Source organism: Gekko japonicus, unplaced genomic scaffold, assembly GCF_001447785.1.
Source record: "Gekko japonicus isolate JY-2015 unplaced genomic scaffold, Gekko_japonicus_V1.1 scaffold4629, whole genome shotgun sequence".
NCBI classification, from domain to species: domain Eukaryota; kingdom Metazoa; phylum Chordata; class Lepidosauria; order Squamata; family Gekkonidae; genus Gekko; species Gekko japonicus.
Window position 1 is genome coordinate 36,869 of NW_015171640.1, and position 24,202 is coordinate 61,070.

The 24,202-nt window shown below is 47.9% G+C and overlaps 1 protein-coding gene across 1 annotated transcript in view; it reads left to right on the top strand.

Annotated features, from left to right (window-relative positions):
* CALD1 (caldesmon 1) overlaps positions 1-19,314 on the top strand; it is a 55,310-nt gene extending 35,996 nt beyond the window's left edge. Inside the window, exons 10-16 of the mRNA XM_015419974.1 lie at positions 4,645-4,688; positions 4,786-4,861; positions 6,604-6,741; positions 8,865-8,960; positions 14,475-14,555; positions 15,389-15,422; positions 19,193-19,314. Coding sequence (XP_015275460.1) covers positions 4,645-4,688; positions 4,786-4,861; positions 6,604-6,741; positions 8,865-8,960; positions 14,475-14,555; positions 15,389-15,422; positions 19,193-19,221 — 498 coding nt within the window. The 3' untranslated portion in view covers positions 19,222-19,314. The remainder of the gene's footprint in view (positions 1-4,644; positions 4,689-4,785; positions 4,862-6,603; positions 6,742-8,864; positions 8,961-14,474; positions 14,556-15,388; positions 15,423-19,192) is intronic.
* The last annotated feature ends 4,888 nt before the right edge of the window (positions 19,315-24,202 follow it).

Consider the following 24,202-nt stretch of genomic DNA (forward strand, 5'->3'; position numbering starts at 1 on the left):
GTGGGGTTGGTGTTCCTGGTCTCTCCCCCCCCCCCCCATTTTATCCCTGTAGCAAACCTGTGAGGTATGTTGAGATGTTGACAAGGTTGCCTCCTGTAGTCAGATCTTCTTGGGCATGTACGTTTTGACACCCGTGGCCTGTGACCAGCAGAAGCTTTGCTTTTCAAACCAGGGGGGGGGTCCTTCCTTGAACGTTTTGTGCCATACGCTTGTCCCTCCTCTGACTCCCTCCCATTGCCCCACCTTTCCTCTTAGAAGAAGAAGAAGAAGAGTTTGGATGTATACCCCGCCCTTCACTTGGAGTCTCAGAGTGGCTTACAAGCTCCTTTCCCTTCCCCTCCCCACAACAGACACCCTGTGAGGTGGGTGGGGCTGAGAGAACTCTGACACAAACGGCTCTTTTTCAAGGACAGCTGTGCCAGAGCTTGTGACTGACCCAAGGTCATATCAGCAGGTGCAAGTGGAGGCGTGGAGAATCAAACCCAGTTCTCCCAGGTTAGAGTCCGCACACTTAACCACTACACCAAACTGGCTCTCTCTCTCCTCCTTGCTGCCAGTTCCCGTCTGCTCTCTCCTCCAGACCTGTTTACATCAAGCTGCACATACCCAATAGAAGCACAGGGCTAGAAGGGGCCTCCAGGGACAGCTAGTCTAAACTCTGGCACAGTGCAGGAAATTCACAACTTCCTCCCCAACCTATTCCTCCAGTGACCCCTGCTTTATGCTCAGGGGAAGGCAAAAATCCTTCAGGATTGCTGGGCCAATCTGGCCTGGAGGGGAAAAAATTTTCCTGACCCCCAAGTGGCCATTGGCATCACCCAGGGCATGTAAGAAAGGGCCCTGGCTCATCCCTTCCTGCCCTCACAATCTGCCCATGTTCACAAAACCCGCATTGCTGTCAGGTGGCCATCCAGCCTCTGCTTAAAAACCTCCAGAGAAGGAGAGCCCACCACCTCCTGAGGAAGAAGCCTGTTCCACTGAGGAACCTTTAGCCGAAAACTCTTCTGCTTTAATTTCGACCTGTTGGTTCTGATCTGACCTTCCGGGGCAAGAGAAGACATCCTCCACATGGCAGCCCTTGCAAGGACTTGAAGATGGCGATCCTATCCCCTCTCAGTGGTCGCCTCTCCAGACTGAACATACCCACAGCTATAAGGCTTCCTTGAGCCCTGTGAGATTCATTCCTCTCACGGGAGCGTGGCTGCCTCTCAGGAGAACCCAGAGAGCCCCGCAGGGCATGTGAGGCTGGTTGTGCTGTTCTGGAAGAGGCCTGGAGGAGTGAAGAGGAATGGAGGGTCGGCATCGGTGTCCCAGGGCTGGCCCGCTCAGGGGCAGACCTCAGAGGGATTAAAGGACGGAGCCCACGGGATACGCTGCCTTCGTTTAAGGGCCCCAGCTATTCCGTGCCTTTATACATTCCTCCCGCAGCCATTTAACTCCTGCATAGGAACAGGCCAACCCAGATATGGTGACCGCCGTTGGAATTCCTGTTCTATCGCAAGCACAGCTCAAGAGCTGAAAGGGCACAGATCTGAAGCGGGTGAAAGCACCGTAGGCTTGCACTGTGGAATCATGTACGTACCAAACAAAACACACAGCATATAATTAGGATCAGAGAATCACAGAGCTGGAAGGGGCCCTGAAAGCCATCTAGTAGTCCGGACCCCCTGCTCAGTGCAGGATCAGCCCAGAGCCTTCCTGACAAGGGTTTGTTCAGCCACTGCTTGAAGACTGCCAGTGAGGGGGAGCTCACCACCTCCCCGGGCAGCTGATTCCACTGTGGCACACCCCCAACTGTCAAAAAGTTTTTCCTCATAGACAGCCAATACCTTCCCGCCTTTAATTTAAACCCATTCTTGTGAGTCCTCTCCTCTGCTGCCCACAGGAACAGCTCCCTGCCCTCCTCCGAGTGACAGCCCTTCAAATCCTTCAAGAGAGCAATCACGCCCCCCCCCCAGCCTCCTCTTCTGCAGACTGAACGTTCCCGAGTCCCTCAGCCTTTTCTCGCAGGGCTTGGTCTTCAGCCCCCCCCTTCCCCCGATCATCCTCATCACTCTCCTCTGCACCCGCGCCATTCTGTCCACATCCTTTATTAATGCATTAAGTACTTTGGTCTACTTTGCAAGTAGATAAATAGGTACCACTTCGGTGGGAAGGCAACAGCGTTCCGTGCACCTTGGTGTTTAGTCATGCCGGCCACGTGACCACGGAAACGTCTTCGGAGAGCGCTGGCTCTTCGGCTTTGAAATGGAGATGAGCACCGCAACCCTAGAGTCGGATTCGACTGGCTTTCGAGCAAGGGAAACCTTTACCTTTACTTACTTTGGTCATATTCTGGAAAACAGTTCCCCCCATTTTACAGATGGAAAACAGGGAGGCCAAGAGTGTCTAGTATGAAAGATGCTCAGTGAATCCAGGAAAAAAGTGTGGGAATCGATCAGCAGGCAGGGAGGAATGTAGGCAATGAGAGGAGGGCAGAATGCCCACTTCTTCGCGCTTCTTCAGTGGTGAAGCATTTCCTCATGTGATAAATCGTGTGTAGGAGAGAAAAGCTTGGAAGTTTATGTAGATTGTCATGCGTAACAACCACATCCATCTGCATTTATCTCTCCGCGGAGGGCTTTGGCTTTGTAACACGTGTAACAGTGAGGATCCAACGTGATTGTTGCACGTGACAATCGACATGCGGCCTGCGTGATTTTTGTTAACGAAGCTGCTATCTGTAGGAATGTCCCTTGTCTTTGTGTAAATTGACCCAAGTGAAGGGAAGAAGGGATTTCTAGGGCAGATTTTTAAGATGTATTTTCTCCAGTTCAATACTGTTTCATTGCTGCCATCTTGTGGCAACAGAAAGCAATGTCCTGCAGTTGTGGTCAAGAAGGAAATGAATAAAAAACCTTTGGAATTCTGCAATCTTTATTGGCAACCAGTGTTCCCTCTAAGCTGAGTTAGTGTGAGCTAGCTCACAGGTTTTTGGCCTCCGGCTCGCACATTTCTGTCTTAGCTCAGGAAGGGCGTCTCCAGAGCAAACTAATTTATGCAGTGGCCAAATCGCTCGCTCACAACTTTAATGCCAGGAGCTCACAAAGTAGAATTTTTACTCACAGGACTCCACAGCTTAGAGGGAGCATTCCTGGCAACCCTGTAGCTTTTTCAAGGGAGGGGAAGTCCAGGGGGGGTTTGCTATTGCCTGCCTCTGTGTTACAGCCCTGGGCTTCCTTGATGGTCTCCCATCCAACTACTAACCAGGGGCGACCCTGCTTAGCTTTTGAGATCTGACAAGAGCAGGCTAGCCTGGGCCATCCAGGTCAGGGCTCCCAGGAGTAACTGTCTGAGTAGATCCCTTCTTGCTCTCCTCCTCCTAGGACTGTTGAAGCTACAGAATTAGTGAGATCACCACTGTTAGGAAATGACTTGTTTGGCACATGAATTTAGTAAAGGTAAACGTTCCCTTGCTCCAAAGCCAGTCGAATCCGACTCTAGGGTTGCGGTGCTCATCTCCGTTTCAAAGCCGAAGAGCCAGCGCTGTCCGAAGATGTTTCCGTGGTCATGTGGCCGGCATGACTAAACACCAAGGCACACGGAACGCTGTTACCTTCCCACCGAAGTGGTACCTATTTATCTACTTGCAATTTCTTGCTTTCGAACTGCTAGGTTGGCAGGAGCTGGAACTAGAGATGGGAGCTCACTCCGTCATGTGGCACCCGGGTCTCGAACTGCTGAACTACTGACCTTCCACAGCCTGCAGTTCAGCGTCTTACCCAGTTTGTCCCCCGACCTTGTAATCCAAATTAAGAATATCACACAGTCGTGTCCCAGAGCTGTGCCTACACAGTCTGCCTTCCTCAGGCAAAAAGGGCAGCTGCAGTGTTGGCACATGATCTTCCGGGGCTGAAATGGACGTGGACGTTTCTAACTGGGTATGAAATTAATAGAACAACATCTCAACTCTTGAATTATGACAGTCAGTCAGCGTGGCTGGGAATTTCATGTATGCCTCTCAAGAGGACAGCACATGTCCTGTAAATGCTACCTTTGAATAATCAAATTACAAATCCGGCATCCAACACGGTGGGCTCTAGACAGTGAGAGTTTCTGCCACCCCAAGAGTTGCAAAACTCATTTTACAGGAAGAGTCGTTCAGCTGTGGAATCGGCTGCCTGGGGAGGTGGTGAGCTCCCCCTCCCTGGCAGTCTTCAAGCAGCAGCTGGATAAACCCTTGTGGGGATGCTCTAGGCTGATCCTGCATTGAGCAGGGGGTGGGACTAGATGGCCTATTGGCCCCTTCCAACTCTATGATTCTTAAACTTGTGGCTGTTCTTGCTTCAATGGGTGACCTCTGCTACCCTTTGGGAATAATTCATGCCAACACTGATGATTGTTTTGCTCAAATATTTTTTTGCTCAGAAATCCACTATCCAAGGTAGCCCTGTGTTTAAGTGGCTTTCTTGCAGTGAAGAGAATATGACTGGCTCAGTCTTTGTGTTGGAGTTCTGCTGTTGTGTGTTATGTTCCGTTTCTCTTTCTTACACCTCTACAAACCGTTCAACCTTCTTATCTTTTTAACGGACTCTCTCACCTTGGCAACCACAATATGTTGTTGTTGTTGTTTTCTCACTTCCCTCTCTCTTCTTATTTTCCTAGATAGAAGAACGTGCGGAATTCTTGAACAAATCTGCCCAAAAGAGGTAAGGAGGCCTTGCCCTACCAAAGACAGCACTGTAAAGCATTCTGAGTTGGGTGAAAAGACTCAAACCGGTTTTCTATCATTCTTTTTCTGCACAGTGGGTCGAAGCCTACTCCGACAGCCGTCGTCTCCAAGATTGACAGCAGGCTTGAGCAGTACACAAGTGCAATTGAGGTGAGTTGACCAGAATTTTAGAACTTCCCTGATTGACCATTGCAGTCATGGACCCGTGGAACAGTCCAGGGGAGGGGGGGCTGGTCTGGAGCAACACGTGTCCATACGTTTCTTAACAGAATGTGTTTGCATCTCAGTAACAATTATATAAAGCATATATACGAATATTTTGACTAGCACAGTTTAATAAAACACATCTACACCCCAACGTTCCCTCTATTTTCCCCCCATACCGAGCGGAGCAGTTCACATCCGGAGCAGAATATAATTGCTGTAATCTTAAAGTGGGCAGTGCCAGACCCTCTGTGTTTCCACACTGCTGCTGAGCAGGGCTTCCTGTGTTAATGAGCGGCCGTTCACATGCACAGCTTAGAGGGAACACTGCTACGCACCGATAGGATACATGCCTTTCAAGGAAATGGCACGTAAGCAGGTTAGATAATTGTTTAGATTGGTATCCAGGTCTTGCTTCTTGGGTTTCAGTCCAGGGGTGTGTGTAGGTCGGTAGATCGGTACATGACTTGAACACATAAAGCTCCAAGGCCACTCCCATAGTTCAAAGTGCTGGATTTGCCCTTCAGAGCCCTAAATAAGCTTGAGACTTGGTTATCTATCAAAGGAGCTCGACTACTGGGTACACAGGAGAGGGCCTTTTCAGTGACAGCCCCACGATTGTGAAGCACTCTTCCCTCACTCTGGATCTTTAGGAGGCAGCTGAAGACAGTTTTATTCATGACAGGATTTGATTAGTCTCAGTTTCCATGTCCACCAGCAGTTTTAAATTACTGATTTAAAACTAGCGCTTCTTATGTATTTTATTCTGCTGTTATTGTTTACCTTGTAAGCCCCCTTCAGTTGTAAGCCCCCTTCAGTCATAATTCTGGAGTTGAGATGTTGTTCTATTAATTTCATACCCATTTAGAAAGGTGGACAGGTGGTGAATAAGTGTTTTAAATAAATAAATAAAACCCTTTAAGATTTCCTCCTGCTGTATCTATTCCCTCATACTACCTCCCCCCCCCAAAAAATAAAACTGGTTAAGAGCAGTGGACTCTAATCTGGAGAACTGGGTTTGGTTCCCCACTCCTCCTTCACATGCAGCCAGCTGGGTGACCTTGGGTTAGTCACAGTTCTCTGGAAGCTGTTCTCTCAAGAGCAGTTCTCTCAGAGCTCTCTCAGCCCCACCTGCCTCACAGGGTGTCTGTTGTGGGACGGGGAAGGGAAAGGAGATTGTAAGCTGCTCTGAGACTTCGCATGAAGGGCAGGGTATAAATCCAATCTCTTCTTCTCTAATTCTTCTTCAAATTAAGTCAACTACTACAAAAATAAAAGAGCCATTTCAGTGGCTGCTCCTTCTCTGTGGTGTTCGTCCCTCCAAGTGGTTCACCAATCTTGCAGTCTGTTGACATGTTTGAAAAGCTGGTGCGGATTTGGTATTGGAGGCGCCAAATGAAGCTGAGGGGGTTGCCCTGGCTTGGTTTTAGTCAGGTGTTGTCTCTTTCCCCGCCCTTCTTTCCTGAAGCTAATTCTTGGGTTGGCGGGAAGGCTTCCGGCCTAGTCCTGACAGGCTGCCCCGTGCAAGGGCCTGCAGTGAAGAGAATTCTGAGAGGGGACGGGGAAGAACAATGTGAGGAATGTCGGGAGAGGGAAGGCAGGAGCAACATGAATACCAGGGTGAAAACTTAGGCCCTGCTCCTCCCCCACCATGACATTTCGTGTGACTGACCCGCTGTTTCTTCCAGGGCACGAAGGCTGCCCGGCCTGTCAAGGCAGCCCCGTCTGACCTCCCGGTTCCTGCCGAGGGAGTCCGTAATATTAAGAGCATGTGGGAGAAAGGCAATGTGTTCTCCTCGCCCTCCGGCACAGGGACGCCCAATAAGGTACGTCGTCCTAAGTCGATTCCTTTGAAATGTGGTGTTGGAAGAGAGTTTGATGGCCGCCAAAGAGACAAAGAAGTGGGTTCCAGCTCAAAGCAAGCCTGAACTCCCCCTGGAAGCTAAAATGACTGAACTGAGGCTATTGTACTTTGGTCACATAATGAGAAGGCAAGACTCGCTGGGAAAGACAATAATGCTGGGGAAAGTTGAAGGCAGCAGGAGAAGAGGCAGACCCGACATGAGATGGATGGACTCCATCAAGGCCACCCGTTTGCAAGCCCTGAGCAAGGCTGTTAACGAGGGGATGTTTTGGAGGTCATCGATTCATTGGGCCGTCATAAGCTGGAAGCAACTTGGTGACACTCAACACATGCTAGGCATTGGGTGTCATGGCGTCTTAGCCTGATTCTAAACAGTAGTTGGTAGAAATGCCGACGGAATAATAAGTAGCACCAACCGAATAACGGGGGGCGGAGGGTGGGAAATTGAAATGCATCCAGAAGACTCCGGTGCTGTATGTTGATGAAAGTGACAGAACCTCTTAGTTCAGCCTTTTAGACTAGAGCTTTGGACCTGCTTGTTTGAAGGGACAGAACTCATAAGAACATAAGAGACGCCAATGTCGGATCAGGCCAAAGGCCCATCCAGTCCAACACTCTGTGTCACACAGTGGCCAAAAATACCAGGTGCCCTCAGGAGGTCCACCCGTGGGGCCAGGACACTAGAAGCCCTCCCACTGTCCCCCACCCCACCCCAAGGACCAAGAATACAGAGCATCACTTGCCCCAGAATGAGAGTTCCTGTCTATGTTGTTGTTGTTGAGTCGCACATTCGAGTCCGACTCTTCGCGACCCCATGGACCACATCACACCAGGCCCTCCTGTCTTCTGTCGTGCTCCGGAGTTTTCTTAATTTCATGTTTGTAGCCTCGATGACACTGTCTAACCATCTCATCCTTTGCCGCCCCCTTCTTCTTTGACCTTCAATCTTTCCCAGCATCAGGGTCTTCTCCAGTGAGTGCTGTCTATTGGCTAATAGCCACTGATGGACCTCTGCTCCATATGTTTATCCAATTCCCTCTTGAAGCCGTCCATGCTTGTAGCCGCCACCACCTCCTGTGGCAGTGAATTCCATGTGTTAATCACTCTTTGGGTGAAGAAGTACTTCCTTTTATCTGTTCTAACCCGACCGCTCAGCAATTTCATGGAGTGCCCACGAGTTTTTGTCTTGTGAGAAAGGGAGAAAAGTATGTCATTCTCTACCTGCTTTATCCCATGCATAATCTTGTAAACGTGCCACTTTGGGTGTGCTGTTGTAGTAACTCCTTAGTGCTCATCCCCATCAAAGCAAAGACTGTGCACCCTCAGCGACATTTTGCTCGCCTTCATCCCTTGTAATCTCTAACACTCCCGCCTGTTGACGGCTTCTTCTCTCTCACTCCCCTCTGGGCTGGGCTTGGTCTCTTGCTGATTTGCTTTTCAAATAGCTTGCTGTTTGTTTCATGCTATTATAAGGAATTTCTTTTTCCTTTTTTAGCGTATGGTGTTTGTATGGCTGTATGGAAAACTGGTGTGTGTGTGTGTGTGTGTGTGTGTGTGTGTGTGTATATATAACTGAGAAAATTGCCCATTTAACCTTTCCTCCCCCCCCCATGCAACTTTGTTTTTAAGTTCCATGAGGCAAAGATTTGTCTTTCCGCACGCATATATGATAATCTGTAAAACATCATGTATGAGGCAGAGGTCCATCAGTGGCCATTAGCCACAAGGCATAGATGGAATGCTCTGTCTGGGGCAGTGATGCCCTATATTCTTGGTGCTTGGGGGGCCACAGTGGGAGGGCTGCTGGAGTTCTGGCCCCTCCTGAAGCCACCTGGGTTTTGGCTACTGTGTGACACAGAGTGTCGGACTGGGTGGGCCATTGGCCTGATCCAACATGGCTTCTCTTATGTTCTTAAGTGATGTTACCATATAAGTAAAGATTTGTTTAAAAAAAAAAAAAGTGGAAGAAAAGCCCCCCCATAACAGGAGTGTGTTTACATGGACTACTGGAACCTGATGACTCAAATCCATTAGCAATTATTTATATATATTCGTATTACTAAGACACCTCTACATATTCCACAGGAAACTGCTGGGCTAAAGGTCGGAGTCTCCAGTCGTATCAATGAATGGCTAACTAAGACCCCAGAAAACAACAAATCGCCTGCTCCAAAACCTTCAGTAAGCCTTTTTTTTAGTATTCAATAGTTTTATCTTTTGACCATCAATTGGCCCCTTCGGGGATGGGGAGGTGAAAGTAGTATACAAATGGTATATGGGAAACAGGAAGAGTGCTGATACCATTCCAGAGGGCAGGCCTTTTTTTTGTAGAAAAAGCCCAGCAGGAACTCATTAGCACAATAGGCCACACCCAACAGCAGAAACTCATTAGCATATTAGGCCACACCCTGACAGCACAGCTCATTAGCATATTAGGCCACATCTCCATGCCTTCCCTTGGCTTGCCCGGGCATCCCCGCAGCTTGAAGGGAAGGCAGTTTAAACTGGCTTGCCCGGAGCTGTGGGAAGGCAGTTCAAACTTGGCTTGCCCGGAGCTGTGGGGAGCCCGGGAGTAGCATATTAGGCCACACCCCTGGCAATACAGCTCATTAGCATGTTAGACCACGCCCCCATGCCTTCCCTTGGCTTGCCCGGCGGCTGCGGGGAGCTCAGGCAAGCCAGCCCTTGGACAGGCCGGGGAAGGCACAGAAAGGCATTTAAATGCCCCCCCGATCCTTCCAGGGGCCCCCCTGGCCGGCCCGCCTTGAAGTCGCCAGGGAGGTCGCTCTCCAGGCCTTCCCTCTGTAGCCGTGCACGTAGAGGTTTTGGCTGTAGTGGGCGTGGCCAACTCTGAACCCAGCCAGAACTCTGTTCCTGTGCGTTCCTACCCAAAAATAGCCTTGCCAAAGGGCAATGCCAGCAGCTCCAGATTTTGGGTAGTTTGGGTAAGATGCCCTCAGTGGGCACACCTCTGGTGGCCCCCCTCCCAAAAAAATCACTGCTACTTCCTGCATTGGGATGAGCTCCTCCTCCTTGCCTTTGACATCACCAATGGCACTGCTGCTGCTCCCTCGCTGTTTGAGACCCAAGCCTGGGTCATCATCCTTCCCCCCCCCCGGGATAGCGCTCCTTGCACCTTGAGCAGTCCCCAGCCCAGTGACTCCTCAAGGTTAAATGCACACAAATAAAGCAGACCTTAAAATATATATAAAGGTTTACTCAAATATTTTTAATAGGATTTCACTATGCAGTACAGTCTCTATAGCTTAGCAGCAGAGGAAAATAAAGAAGCTAACTGTTCTGTGTATTACATTGAATGCCTCTTGGTGGTGGTGGTAGTAGACGTAGTAGTAGTAGAAGAAGAAGAGGAGGAGGAGGAGGAGGAGGAGATTGGATTTATATTCCACCCATCACTACCTGAAGGAGTCTCAGAGTGCCTTAAATTGCCTTCCTTTCCCCTCCCCACAACAAACTCCCTGTGAGGTAGGTGGGGCTGAGAGAGCTCTTTGAGAACTGTTTGTGAGAGAACAGCTCCAAGAGAACTTGTGGCTGACCCAAGGTCACACCAGCAGCTGCAGGTGGAGGAGTAGGGAATCAAACCTGGTTCTCCCAGATTAGAGTTTGCACTCTTAACCACAACACCAAACAGGCTCTCTTAGATGGCATATCTTCTTGCAGTATAAAAATCCAAACAGTAGCATAAAAACATTCTACACGTTGCAGTCCATCATGATGAAGCATAACGTATCAAAGCATACTAGCACAGCATAAAGTTAGTATGCCTTCTCCCTGCTCTATACCCTCATTATAGCTCTTTGCCCTCTGGCATCAGGTGGTCCTTTGGATCCAATCAGGAATCTCTCTTGATGGAGCTTTCCAAGGATATGAACTCCTACTCCTAATTCCCCCTCCCATCTGATTATACAGCTGCGCCCAGGTTCTCAGGATTAACCAATTACCTCATTCCTGAGTCTGCCTCCAAAGATACAAAGATGGAAGCTCCAGAAGATAAGGATGGTAGCGACAGTTTGGTGTAGTGGTTAGGAGCGTGAACTCTAACCTGGGAGAACCGGGTTCGATTCCCCACTCCTCCACATGCAGCTGCTGCTGTGACCTCGAGTCAGTCACAAGCTCCCTCAGAGCTGTTCTCTCAGGAGCTGTTCTCAAAAGAGCTCTCTCAGCTCTTTCCTCCTCACAGGGTGTCTGTTGTGGGGAGGGGAAGGGAAAGGAGATTGTAAGCTCCTCTGAGACTCCTTCGGGTAGTGAAGGGCGGGGTATGAATCCAATCTCCTCCTCTTCCTCCTCCTCCCACATCACAAGCCCCTGCATGCCAGACTAGGCCCTCTAATAGTCACATTAATCCTCGAGTGAAGTTTGGGTGCTTTGCCGCACACTCGCCATGGGTGGCCATACGGCTGGGGCTTGAGCGGGTGGGTGAGTGCACAGACACAGCTGCTCACAAGGGGCTCCCAGCAGTGGTGCTCATCTGTGCAACCCACCCTGAGTCTCAGCAAGACAGCCGGTCAGCAAAGTCAGTGAAATGGAGCCTTAGGGACTAAGGGTGCTGGGTGTTCCCTAAAAATGTCTTCCTGGTTATTTGGTTTTCAACGTGTTTCAGGTTTTCCCATCCACTGATGTGTCTTCAGTGGACTGAGAACCCTGAGCTCTCTAGAGCCGAAGCAAAAACTGTGAAATAAAGACGCTAATAAGCATCAAGAATTATAGGCAATAATATAAGTATGTTGTTAATTTCTTATATTGTATGTTGTTAATTTCTTATATTTTGAGAAGAAAACATTCTAAATCATTACAGAGCTGGTAACGCTTTGGATCTTAAAAAAATCTATTGTGTCCACCATTTGTGTATCTCGCTTGTGAAGAATCGTTTATTATATATTCAAATTTGTGAATGTTTGTATAAGAAATTAAAGAAATCCATGGCATTATTGCCCAGATAACCAAGGTGTATATTCCGCTTGATCCAGAGGTATTTCTGTTAAATATAATGCCTGACCATCTAGAGAAGGTAGATATACATTTGATTATTCATTTGCTAACGGCAGCCAGGATGTTGTTCGCAAAGTACTGGAAACAGGAAGTTATACCGTCCAAAATGGAATTTGTAGTTAAAATAACTGAAATAGCAGAATTGGATAATTTGACAATGAAGCTTCATGGGAAGGAAGATGACGTTTATGATAATACTTGGAGAAAGTTTTATAGTTGGTTAGAGAAGAATGTTTAGATTTACGGATAAGCTGGAAGATTTGAATGTAGGGGTTCACAACAAAGGAGTATTGATTTATGGAATCCATGTTTATGTTGTATGTTTGTAGTATGTGTGTTTAATGTTCATGTTTTATGTTTGTTGTAAAAATCAATAAATAATGCATTATAAAAAAAAAAGAAATTAACAACATACTTATATTGTTGCTTAGAATTCTTGATGTTGATTAGTGTCTTTATTTCACAGTTTTTGCTTTGGCTCCAGTTGTCTTTAAACTGTGAATCTTATTTTTGCCTGAATCCTGAGCTCTCAGCAGAAGTTCAGGACTCAGACTTAACCCAAAGTATAATCTAATTGATGTTTTCTCTCGGGCGTCCTGGGTTGCCTTGCGCATCAAAGCCTGCCAGATAGCAGCAAGATTTGCCATTGGGAGAGAGACCTCTGAATTCACTTATGGCTGAGGAAGAACTCAGGGGCCCTGTTTTTCTCTTCTTGCGGGACTAATTTGGCCACGTATACGTGGTTTAAGAAAAATCAAAATTCTGTGTAAGGGCAGCACGAGTTTTGTGCCAAGAGGGGTGAAATTTTGAAATGGGAAAACAAGTTTGCATGCACATATTTGACATAACGGGCTGTACTAGTCAAACAAAACAAAAAGGGTCTGAGATTCTCCAGGCTTTCACCACATCCTCCCGAGCCATATGGACCAATGTTGCCTCTGAGTCAGTGTGAGCTAGCTCACAGTTTTTTAGCCTCCAGCTCACACATTTTTGCCTGAGCTCAGGAAGGATGGCTCCAGAGAAAACACATTTATGCAGCAGCCCAATCGCTCGCTCACAAAGAAGGATTTTTGCTCCCAAGACTCCACAGCTTAGAGGGAGCCTTGATATGGACTAGCAACCCAGTTCTTATCGTTGTGCTGGCCCCACTGCAGAACCTCAGATTCAGGCAGTCTTGCTGAGGTCCTTCCAGAAGTTCTTAATCCACTATAGAAGGATGCAATATAATTTTTAGATACGGAACAACTTCGGGGGAAAAAATGAATGACAGTGCAGCTCTTCTGTCGATTTCCGATCTCTGTGTTATCTGTTAACGCTCTGTACAAATGCCTGTTTTTCTGGGAGCCTGGCACACTTGAAGCCCAGGCAGGAAGAGGTAGATTGTTGAAGCGCCATACTGTGGCCTGACTACTTGAAGTAGCAGGGTATGTCAAGAGGGCAAATCCCAGTTGTCTAAGATTGATGGTCCCACATTCATCTGGAAACAGCGGGATGTAGCGGCCAGTGTTCCCTCTAAGCCGAGTCAGTGTGAGCTAGCTCACAGTTTTTTAGCCTCCAGCTCACACATTTTTGTCTTCGCTCAGGAAGGGGTGGCTCCAGAGCAAACTCATTTATGCAGCAGCCAAATCGCTTCCTCGCAAGCAAGTAGCTCACAAAGTAGGATTTTTGCTCACAAGACTCCACAGCTTACAGGGAGCATTGGCAGCAGCCACACTAATTCACGAAGTAGAGGTGTTATAAATGGTCCTTACTCATGATAGTTAAGAACATGTACATATTTTCCGGAGTCAGGTGTGCATTAGTAAAATTAGCACAGGGAGGAAAGGTGGCACGAGACAGCCCAATTTAACCAGATCTCGGAAGCTAAGCCGGGATGGGAGATGACCAAGGAAGACTCTGCAGAGGAAGGTAATGGCAAACCACCTCTTGTTTCTCACTCACCTTGCAAGCCCCTTGCTGGGGTTGCTGTACGTCTGTTACAACTTCACTGCACTGACATATGTATAATGTGCATATTAGAAACAATTGCGACAGGTGTATGCAGTGCAAGCTCATCTGCAGAATGCAAAATGAAAAGCAGAGAAAGGGTCAATCGTCCCAACATCTGGCTAGCCACTGTTGGAGAGGGAGTAGCCAGACACCTTTGGTCTGATCGAGCAACGCAGTTCACATGCTCTTAGCTATCGGCACTCAAAGCTTTTGTCCAAGTGTGTTAAAGAGGCCCCCCCCAGAAAAAGTATTTTCATGCCCTCTGGTTGGCCCTTGGGAGTAACTGGCCTGCGGAGGAGTTCAGACTTGAGTCTAACCTGTCCTTTCCTCGATTCCTTCTTTCTTTCTCAGTCAGTCGCTTTCTGTCTCTCTTCTGTCTTCCACCGTGATCTCCGTGAATGGATCTCCTGTAAAAGATACCCACTGTTCTCTTCTTCTCTTGGATTGGCTGTTTTCTGTTAAACTAGTCAGGTAAAATCTCTTTACAAGCTACCTTGCCAAGCTCCGAAAACCTTGATCCTGCACTCCCCATCTGAACCACCTTTCCATGCGCGTTCGAGTCCATTTGGCTAAAAGGGGACTGTTATGAAGGGTCACCTCGGTGCGCAGTAATCGGCTTTATCTAAATTTATATAGGTCTGCACATAATTGCTTTTCTCTTTTCTCAAACTCATCGGTTTGTTTTTCAACTTGAAATAGGACTTGAGACCCGGAGATGTATCTGGCAAACGCAACCTCTGGGAGAAGCAGTCGGTGGAAAAGGCCTCGTCTCCCACAAAGGTACCTTTCCATGTTTGGCATTGATCGACATGCAAGGGCAGCTCAGCGGTGGGGATGGAGGTGGGGGAGTTCTCAAAGAGGGCGTGTCAGGCCTGTAGCCAGGATTCTGTGGTTTGTGGGGCAGATTTTTTTCTGGTAGGCCTGAACTTCTCAGTGCAGAAAGAAAAGCCATTTAGCCAATAGAAGGCTGTTAACCAGGATAGATCTCTAAATTGCAAGCTGTCAACCACTTTAGATGACAGTTCTCAGCTGCTGCAAGTTAATCACTTTTGCTAGCTTAAGCAGCAATTCTGATAACAAGCCGGCAGGTGGGAGTGATGACTTCTATAGTCAAGAAAGCTAACGCTTGGGCAGAAAAACTCTCTTCAAGGAGACGAGTTTCCTGACACAGAATTAGAAGGGATCCTAGGGGTCACTTACTCCAAGCCCTTTGCTCAGCGTGGGAATGAGTCAACTACAGCACCCCACTCTGCTTAAAGGAGTGCGTGCCTTTAAAAAAAGTTTTTAAATGATTGGGAAAAAGCACTTACAGGAGACATTTTTGTGGGACTGTGCCTTTAAGAAAGGTGGCAGAGCCCCCCAAAGCCTCACCATAGCTATGGGCCTGGGGCACATGCCTTGCATGCAGAGGGTCTCGGGGTCAGTCCCTAGCAACCTGGCCTTAGCGTCTCTCTGGTGAAGACTCCTGTCCCAGACCCTAAAAATCTGCTGCCGTGGGGTCAGTCCAGTATGGCTGTGCTGCTCTGTTGGGGGCTTAAATAGCGTTGTCGAGATTGATCTGTTGTAGATATTCATCTGACCTTTCAACTTGCGCTACTCTCTTTAATACACAGGTAACAGCAGCGGGGAAAAAGTCAGAGACCAATGGTAAGTGAGCCGGGTGTTTTGCTCTTTGTGATCAGACAGGCGGTGTCCTCCTGACTTCGGCGGCTGCTGATGGTGGTTTGAACAAGGGGGCACTGACAGCAGGGCAGAGTTTAAAGCAGGGTCCCCAGGACAGTGCCTGGGGATGCCACGGTGCCCGCCAACACCTCTCCTGGTGCCCACCAAGTGTTTTTTAAAAGCGTGGGGGGTGCAGGTGGCCTCTTGCCCAGTAGGGCTTCTGATTGGCTGTGCAGATTAAAATGACATTTCGGCATCAGCCGCGCCACCACAGTGCTGGTTTTATTCTCTCTCTGACACCTCTTTCCTTTCCCTCTATCTTTTCAACATTGACTCCTCTCGTCCCCCGCCCTTGGACTTCCTCTGTGTGCGTGTGGTTGGCTCTGCCTCCACGGTGGCCACTTTGTGGGAGAGCCAGTTTGGTGTAGTGGTTAGGAGTGTGGTCTCTAACCTGGGAGAACCAAGTTTGATTCCCCACTCCTCCACATGCATCTGCTGGAGTGACCTTGGGTCAGTTAACAAGTTCTCTCAGAGCTGTTCTTGAAAGAGCAGTCCTCAAAAGAGCTCTCTCAGCCCCACCTACCTCACAGAGTGTCAGTTGTTGGGGGGGGGGAGATTGTAAGCCACTCCAAGTGAAGGGCGGGGTATAAATCCAATCCCTTCTTCTCCTTCCCATGGCTGCCATTTTGTGGTTGTGCTCACCACCCTGTGTCAGAATTTCAAAGGTGCCCACAGACTTAATCAGGTTGGAGACTCCTGGTTTAAATTATCAGAATGATAGTGGCTTTTTGTGTTAGACCAGGAGTCCCTCTCGTGGTAAGGAGCACACAGCTGCCATTTTCAAAAGCACAGCCTCCTGTTATACCTGTTTTCTAGAACTTCAGCAGAATCGTTACTGTGTTTTATTTAGGAGGTTGTTATGGCAGCTTTCCATGGTCCTGCGCGAGGTGACTTGCAATCACAATAAAAAGATCAATAGAAAAAGGTCATTCAAGCAAGCTCAGGGATATAGCAAACAGTATAAAACTGTCCATAAAACAACCTTCAACTCGAAAGCAGGCCATGAAACAGCCGGAAAGATAAAAGCCCCTTCATAAGAATGAAGATTCATTTACATCGCCGGAACGTTTTGCCCAGAGGCTGTAAGGCCGATAGCTCAAAGGGCAGTCTTTGTGGTCCTTGGTGCCACCAAGCTGAGTCCCTCACTGCTGCCGGTCCCTGTGGAGTCTCCACCAACTCTGTCTCCTGCCCAGAGATCCCCCCCCCCTTGCTGACCACTCCCGTCCCACAGCACTTGCTTCCCTGACCGTGATCGTTTCTGTACTGCCAATCCTATAGACCAGGGGTGGCCAAACCTGCTTAACGCAAGAGCCACATGGAATAAATGTCAGATGTCTGAGAGTCGCAAGACAGATATTACACACGTTTTTATTAGCATTAAATGAGACTGCCAAAAATAAAAAGGGGTAAAAACAGATATTGATAATGATATTTATTTGTCCAATTATGGCCCGTTCACATGCCAGATTTGCCGCAGGAGAGCAATGAATGCTGGGCGGATTTTCAGGGCGCGATCACACCGCAACATCTGGCAAGCGTAGCGCACCCGTACTAGCAAAAGGTTTGCCACGGGCTGCTGACAGAATTGTTCCGTGTGATCGCGCCGGCGCACGGCTTTCCCCCGGCTTTCCTTGACACGCACGCACTGACGGACGAAACCATGGTGTGCCACCATTGCGTCTGATTGCGTTTTGGTGGGTCTAATTGCACTGGCACAAAGAACTACGCCTCCCCCCCCCCCGTGTTCTCTGGCCCGTGTGACCGGGGCCTATATTTGTTTGCTAATGATATTTATTTGTCTAAGACGGGGGGGGGAGAGAGAGGGGTTAAAAGAAAGCATGAAAGAGGTGGAAAGAGAGAAAGAAACAAAGAAAGCAAATAGATGGGGAAGTGAGGGAGGGGAAAGGAGGAAAAGAGAGAGAAAGGAAGGGAAAAAGGGAGAAGGCGATAAAAAGGGAAAGAAAGGTGGAAAGAACACTGGCTAGGGAAGGGAAGACCGATCACGGAGGCATGCCTCCCCTTCGCCTCTCCAGCTGCACTGCCAGGAGCCGCACACTAGGTGTGAAAGAGCCGCATGTGGCTCCCGAGCCGCAGTTTGGCCAGCCCTGCTGTAGACCCGATGGCCTCTTTCTCCTCTGGCTGTGCTTCCTGTTCTTTTTCATGGCATTACAGTTTGGTTGGGTGTGGGCTCTAACAAAAAAATCTTCACAGTTTTAACAACTTATGCTGGAAGCACCCCCCACCCCCATTCCATTCCTGGCAGACAGATGTGGAATTGTAGGGACAAAACAGCAGCCCAGCCCATTGGCTCACACAGCTGTGGCCCCTCCTACCCCTGGTCTGCATTCTTCCCGGAACAGCGTTGCAATTGCATTATTCTACACCATTCCACCCTTCTCTTTTTTGTAAGATACTAAGCATATTGTCACCCCACCTGTCATACGGAAGGAACATTCGTAGTCTGGCCTCTCATGTTCCTTCTTCTTCTTCAGACTTACTCCTAATTTTGTCCCATCACCATATCCAGTGGCAGTGTGTTCCACAGGCAGCTATACGGAGAAGTATTTCAGTCTATAGCTGATCAAAAAGAGCCCCTGCATCCAGGGGCGGATCTCCTATGAAACTAATGAAGCTTAAGCTTCAGGGCCCCTAATCCTGGAGGGGCCCTGAAGCAACTTTTTTTTTTAATGAGTGAAATTTTCAACAAAATTGATGGGAGATTTTTTAAAGTGTTTGTTATTAAAACGGCTATTTTAGTGACGGAATCATAAGCCAATGGGTGGAAGCACTTAATATTGACCTTATAAGATGCTGTAATACCGGTTTCGTATTGGCCTTGTCGGATGTGGCCAGTTTGGTGTAGTGGCTAAGTGCGCGGATTCTAATTTGGGAGAACCAGGTTTGATTCCCCACTCCTCCACTTGCACCTGGCTGGATGACCTTGGGCAAGCCATAGTTCTGATAAGAGCTGTTCTTGAAAAAAGAGCAGTTTCTGTCAGAGCTCTCTCAGCCCCACCTACCTCACAGGGTGTCTGTTGTGGGGAGGGGAAGGGAAAGGAGTTTGTAAGCCGCTCTGAGACACCTTTGGGTGGTGAAGGGCAGGGTATAAATCCAAACTCTTCTTCTTCTATTGTTGCCGGTTGAGAAGGAGCCCCCATAACAGTTCAAGCCTCAGGGTCCCAAAAATGTAGGTCCGCCACTGTCTGCATCCAGGCCCGTAGCTACAGTGGGCCATCTCGGGGCTAGGCCCCCCCGACTTAGTGGCAGGGCCCCCCGACTTCCCATCCAGGACAGGGTGCCCAAGTGGTGGTGGATGCCGGGAATGAGCCGGTTATTCCTTTAGTCTGATTAGCCAGTCCCCCCTAAGAAATTTAAATGCCCCCTGACTAAAAAAAGTCCTGGCTACAGTCCCCCCTCCCTGCATCCCATTTTGATAATAAAAGAGCAGGTCAACAATAGTATGAGGGATTTTATTTGGGATACATACAGGTGGAGTTCAGAACTCACTCGAAAAGCCACGATGGTCGGAGGCAGCTAGCGAGGAGGCCTTGCAGTGACGTCTTGGACCCTGGCCCGGAAACCTACACAAATCACTGCTACCACAGTTCCAGGCTTGACTTACGCATGTAAGCCAGAAAGAGGGCATTTCTTGCAATCCCAAGCAAACCTCTTACACCTTCTCTTTCTTCTAGCAGGTTTGAGACAATTTGAAAAGGAACCCTAAAGAAGCCCACCGATGATGCTGGACCAACTCAGTTTTTTTTAAAAAAAACGGAAGTGCTAAAATTTGTCTTTCTTTTTTTTATATATATTTATGGTTGTTTACCAAAAAAAAGGCCTTTTTGTTGGGTATTTTTTGTTTTTGCATTATTCCAGTTAAAAGAAACCATGTATATTAGCACTGTATTTAATAATCCGCCTTCAGCATCCATCCTAAGAGTAGTGCCTTCACATCCAGAGCCTTATTTCTAAAAAGAAACCCCGTGCTGTGAAAGAGAGATCCTTCTACCGTTCAGCTCTCAACAGAGTTGCGTGTCTGAACAAGCCAAGTTCAGCCCTGCCGGAAAGGACCACCGTCCGCCCCAGAGCTTCCATCCGTGCATATCTCACTGCAGATCGAAAGGGAAGAGAAAGGTCCAGGCTAATTTCAAATAATAAAAGGAAAAAAAGAAAAAACAGCCGGTAAATGGTTTTTAAAGGAGCCGAGCCGACAAACCTCTTTTCAACAGCCTGTTTGCCGAGCAGAGAATCCCCCCCAGGATTCCTTCTTGCTTATTCGAATGTGCAGGAACACGAGCCCACACCAAGCCAGGTCCCTGGTCGGCCCTCCACTTTCCACAAAGGAGAAGCCGTGCGTCCCTCTGCCATGACGACTTTCTGAATGAAGGGGGCACCCCGTCATGATGCTCGGTTGCAGGGTTGTCTTTCCTCCCCCCTTACCAGCCCCCCCCTTTTTAAGGGGGGAAGAATTTGTGCCGGACACCGTGTGACCAGAGGGCCATTGTGAAGTGTCGTCTTCATATGCAAAGTCAGAGGGGGCCAATCGACTTCTCCACAAGGAGATAACCAAGGACAGGTGGTGTTGTGGATTCTGCCCCAACACCATTCATTTCGGTGAGACTAGTATGAAGGATGCTGCAGTGAAACAGGCCCCCCCCCCCGGAGCCATTCTTTCTGCACTTTAAGTCGAGGCAGGGAAGAAATTACTTTCACTTAACAGTCTTTGTTTCTCTACTTTCCCCACATCAAATCTCCATCCGTAACAAGTTGGGAACATCTTTTGTACTTTATATTTTTTTTATTTTCCTATTTAGTTCTAAGTTAATATCCTAAATTCGGATGACTGCGGTTGACAGCGGTACTGAAACTTTTACTTTTTCGTTTTGTTTTCCGGTTAGTTGCAATTTTTAGAGTGTATACAATATAGCTTTATGTGACTTAGCTGTAAGGCACTGCTAACCGTAGAAGGCTTTTAATACCCGCTAGAGTACTATATTTAGTTATAAACTTAACATGACTAGCCAATATCACAAACCTTTTTTTAAAAAAAAAACAACCCCCAAAATACACACTTTTTTATATTAAGATTTCATAATTGCCATTAGGCTTGGTGGCAAGAGAAGTGCTTAGATTTTTTAAAATAAAAATATCAGATGCCTTTGATGGTTGATTAAATTTATAGTTTTAAAAGAGGAAGAGAAGGGTATTAAGCGTCAAACATAGGTCACTTGTATAAAGCAATGTAGCTAATTTATATAAAACTTCCATAACACACACACACACAAAACACATATGCGCACATTATGTTGGTGACACATGTTTGTTCATTACTGCACACTTAATTTTCCCTTTATCAAGGCTATCTGCATCTCACAGTGTCTCTTTAGAAAGAAAAAATCCACAAAACGGGCACGATCCATCCATTCCCCCCCCCCTTGCAGGAGGGGATCGGCACAGGGCTCCCTTTTCCTTTGGCCTTTGGCAACACAAGTGGTATAGCGCAGCAGCAGCAGCCAGTATTTTAAAGGAGGAGCCCACAGTGTCTCCTCTGGCCATCCCTCTCTTCCCCCGAGGTCTCTGTGCATAAGTTATTTATGCTCCAGAATGCACGCCAGGTTGAGAGCCAGCTGTGCTGAGGAGAGGGAGAAACCAGGACTCCACTGAGAATCAATGCATTAAAAGACAGCCACGGTTGTGGCAGGAGGGAAAGGGAGTTCACACCCGTCCTCACTCGGGGTTCTTATCTACAGCCATATCATGTGACTTGTACATAGTATCCACAATGCTTTTAAAAAAACTGTTAAGTTGGTTTCCAGTCACCGTCACAATATTCAGCATTTACATCATAAAGAGTATCCATGGGGGTCAGCCGGGCGATTTTATAGCCCGCCCTCAAACGCAGTTATAGCTTGGGAACTGTTACCCTTTCTATGTATCTGGTGCATCTCTGCCTTGCCCCGTTTTCTTTTGTTTAAGGGACAATGATGAAGCATGATCGAAAGGACAGTTGCGCTGCTTCCCGGAACCCTCCTGCTGGCACAGTGAAATGTCACGTCAGCCTTCACAGCTGGAGTGAAGACATGCAAAAAAAAAAATGTTAACTGTGGAGCTGTCTTTTTGTTTGTTTGGCATTTCTTGTAAAACTACACTTTTGGACTCTTTACATCTGAGTATCTGCAATAAACCAATATGCTGAATCTGCAATTCACAATAAATGGAGTATGTCTATCTGACGGCTGAGTTGGTGTACCTTTTTAAAACAGTAAATGGCCCGATCCAGGTGGGCTGCATGCATGCCACTGTCCGCCAGCAAATCGGAAATGCTGCCAAATTCTTGGTTGGTGGGGGGGGATGTGTGTCACCATCAGCAAAACCCTGTGCTTGGAGCAGAGGACACCAGAAGTACCAGATATTATGCAAAGACCTGAGTGAGTGGATTGGGCCCTTACGAGATCGAAACATGCAGAACGCGGTTTTATTGTAAGGCTGAGCTAGTGGCAGCATCTGGAAACTGTCTGCCATTCCATGCACCTGAAGGACAGCAAAGATATCCCATCAGTAATGTTCCCTCTGATTTCCCCCCCTGCTGAGCAGAGCCATTCACATCCAGAGCAGAATATAACTGATGTAATCTTAAAATGGGCAACGGGCAGTGCAAGACCCTTCACAGCTCCATACTGCTGCTGAGCGGGGCTTCCTGTGTTAATAAGCGGCCGCTCGTGTGCACAGCTTAGAGGAACCGGTGTCCATCAGCCCTCTGTATCATTCTTCCCACATTCAGAAAAAATACACAAGGGACCATGCTGCCTTTAGGGCCAGTTTGGTGTAGTGGTTAAGAGAGGGGACTCTAGGGAGAACTGGGTTTGATTCCCCACTCCTCCACATTCAGCTGCTGGTATGACCTTGGGTTAGTCACAAGTTCTCTCAGAGCTGTTCTCTCACGAGCAGTTCTCAGTTACAAATTATTTCAGAGCTGTTCTCTCTGAAGCAGTTCTCAAGAGAGCTCTCTCAGCCCCCTCATCTCACAGGGTGTCTGCTGTGGGGAGGGAAAGGGAAAAGAGTTTGTAAGCCACTCTGAGACTCCTTCGGGTAGTGAAGGGTGGGGTATAAATCCAATCTCTTCTTCTTTAGGAAGCAGGTGGGAGATTTCATGGTTGAGTGCATCCCTGCTGCGGAAAAGCTAGGAGGTCAGGGAGTTTTCGATGCAGGGCAGCAATCCAATGTAGACCTCCTCCACCTGCAGAGATACAGACTCACCTAGATCACAGCCTCTGCTTGAAGGGATGGGAGAATGCATCCGGCAGGAATCTGTGCTCAGCAGAAGTTGGGGGGGGTATGGCTTGGGGTTGTAGCCCAACTTTTTTCTTTTCATCTCTGCAGCAACAGTTTAATTTTTTACATCTTTTTTTTTAATTACATCATTTAGGGGAGGGGCTGTGGCTCAGCCAGTTTGAGGTAGTGGTTAAAGAGCGCCGGACTCTAATCTGGAGAACCGAGTTTGATTCCGCACTCCTCCACATGCAGCCCGCTGGGTGATCTTGGGTCAGTCACATGTCCTCACAGAGCAGTTCTCTTGGGAGCGGTCCTCAAAAGAGGTCTCCCAGCCTCACCTACCTCATGGGGTGTCTGTTGTGGGGAGGGGGAGGGGAGGGGGAGGGGAGGAGATTGTAAACCGCTCTAAATCGGGTGAATCCTCGGCATCTCCAGCTAAAAGGACCAGGCAGTAGGTGATGTGAAAGACCTCTGCCTGAGACCCTGGAGAGCCACTGCCGGTCTGAGTAGACAATACTGACTCTGATAGACCAAGGGTCTGATTCAGCATAAGGTAGTTTCATGCCTTTCCCACTTGGACCCAGGGTGGATTACTAATACATTATTGGCATGTCTCTACTGTTGCAATGAAACTACCTGTTCCACATAGATGTATGCAGCAATAACCAAAAAGCAGCTTTGGCGTGCTGCAGTTTGGAGTGCACATGGGGAACGGAGGGATACACAGATACCCATGTGTGTGGCTGCTTCTCCCACCACGGGGCTCCAGAGCCACACCTCTGAGTGGACCCACCAAGCAGCCAGCGTGGTGTAGTGATTTACAAAGAGTAATTAACATGTGGGATTCACTGCCGCAGGAAGTGGTGGAAGCAACAAGCACAGACAGCTTCAAGAGGGGGCTTGGATAAATGTATGGAGAAGAGGCCTGTAATGATTTCATGTTTAACTGTGTGTGTGTGCCTTTAAAAGTTTGGTTGCATGGCGGTGAGAGATAGTCTAGGATGGTTGAAACAGGCAAGTGGTGTGATTGGTGATTGGCAGAAAGGGGGAGGGGTTTTAGAAAATGTGTGTCAGTCAAGAGTTACAGTTTAGACAGTTGATAAAGACAGGGAGTAGTTAAGTTCTGAGTTCTGTGAGGGAAACAGTTCAGTTAAGCTCTGAGTATGAAAGGAGAAGCAGTTTTGTGTGCTTATGAGTTAGTTCTGTATATGAAGAAAGGTTGAATGTATATGAAACAAGAAAGTAAAGTCAAAGAGAAAAATAAAAGTCTGAGTGACTGGAGAAACTGTGAACTTACATGACCTTGAGTTAGTGTTACAAAGTTACATGCCAAAATCTCTGACAGTGAGAGAGAAAAGTGTGTGAAAACCCAGTTGGAATTGTTCAGTATTTACCCATTCCTAGATACAAAGTACTATCCTGTTATTTACGAA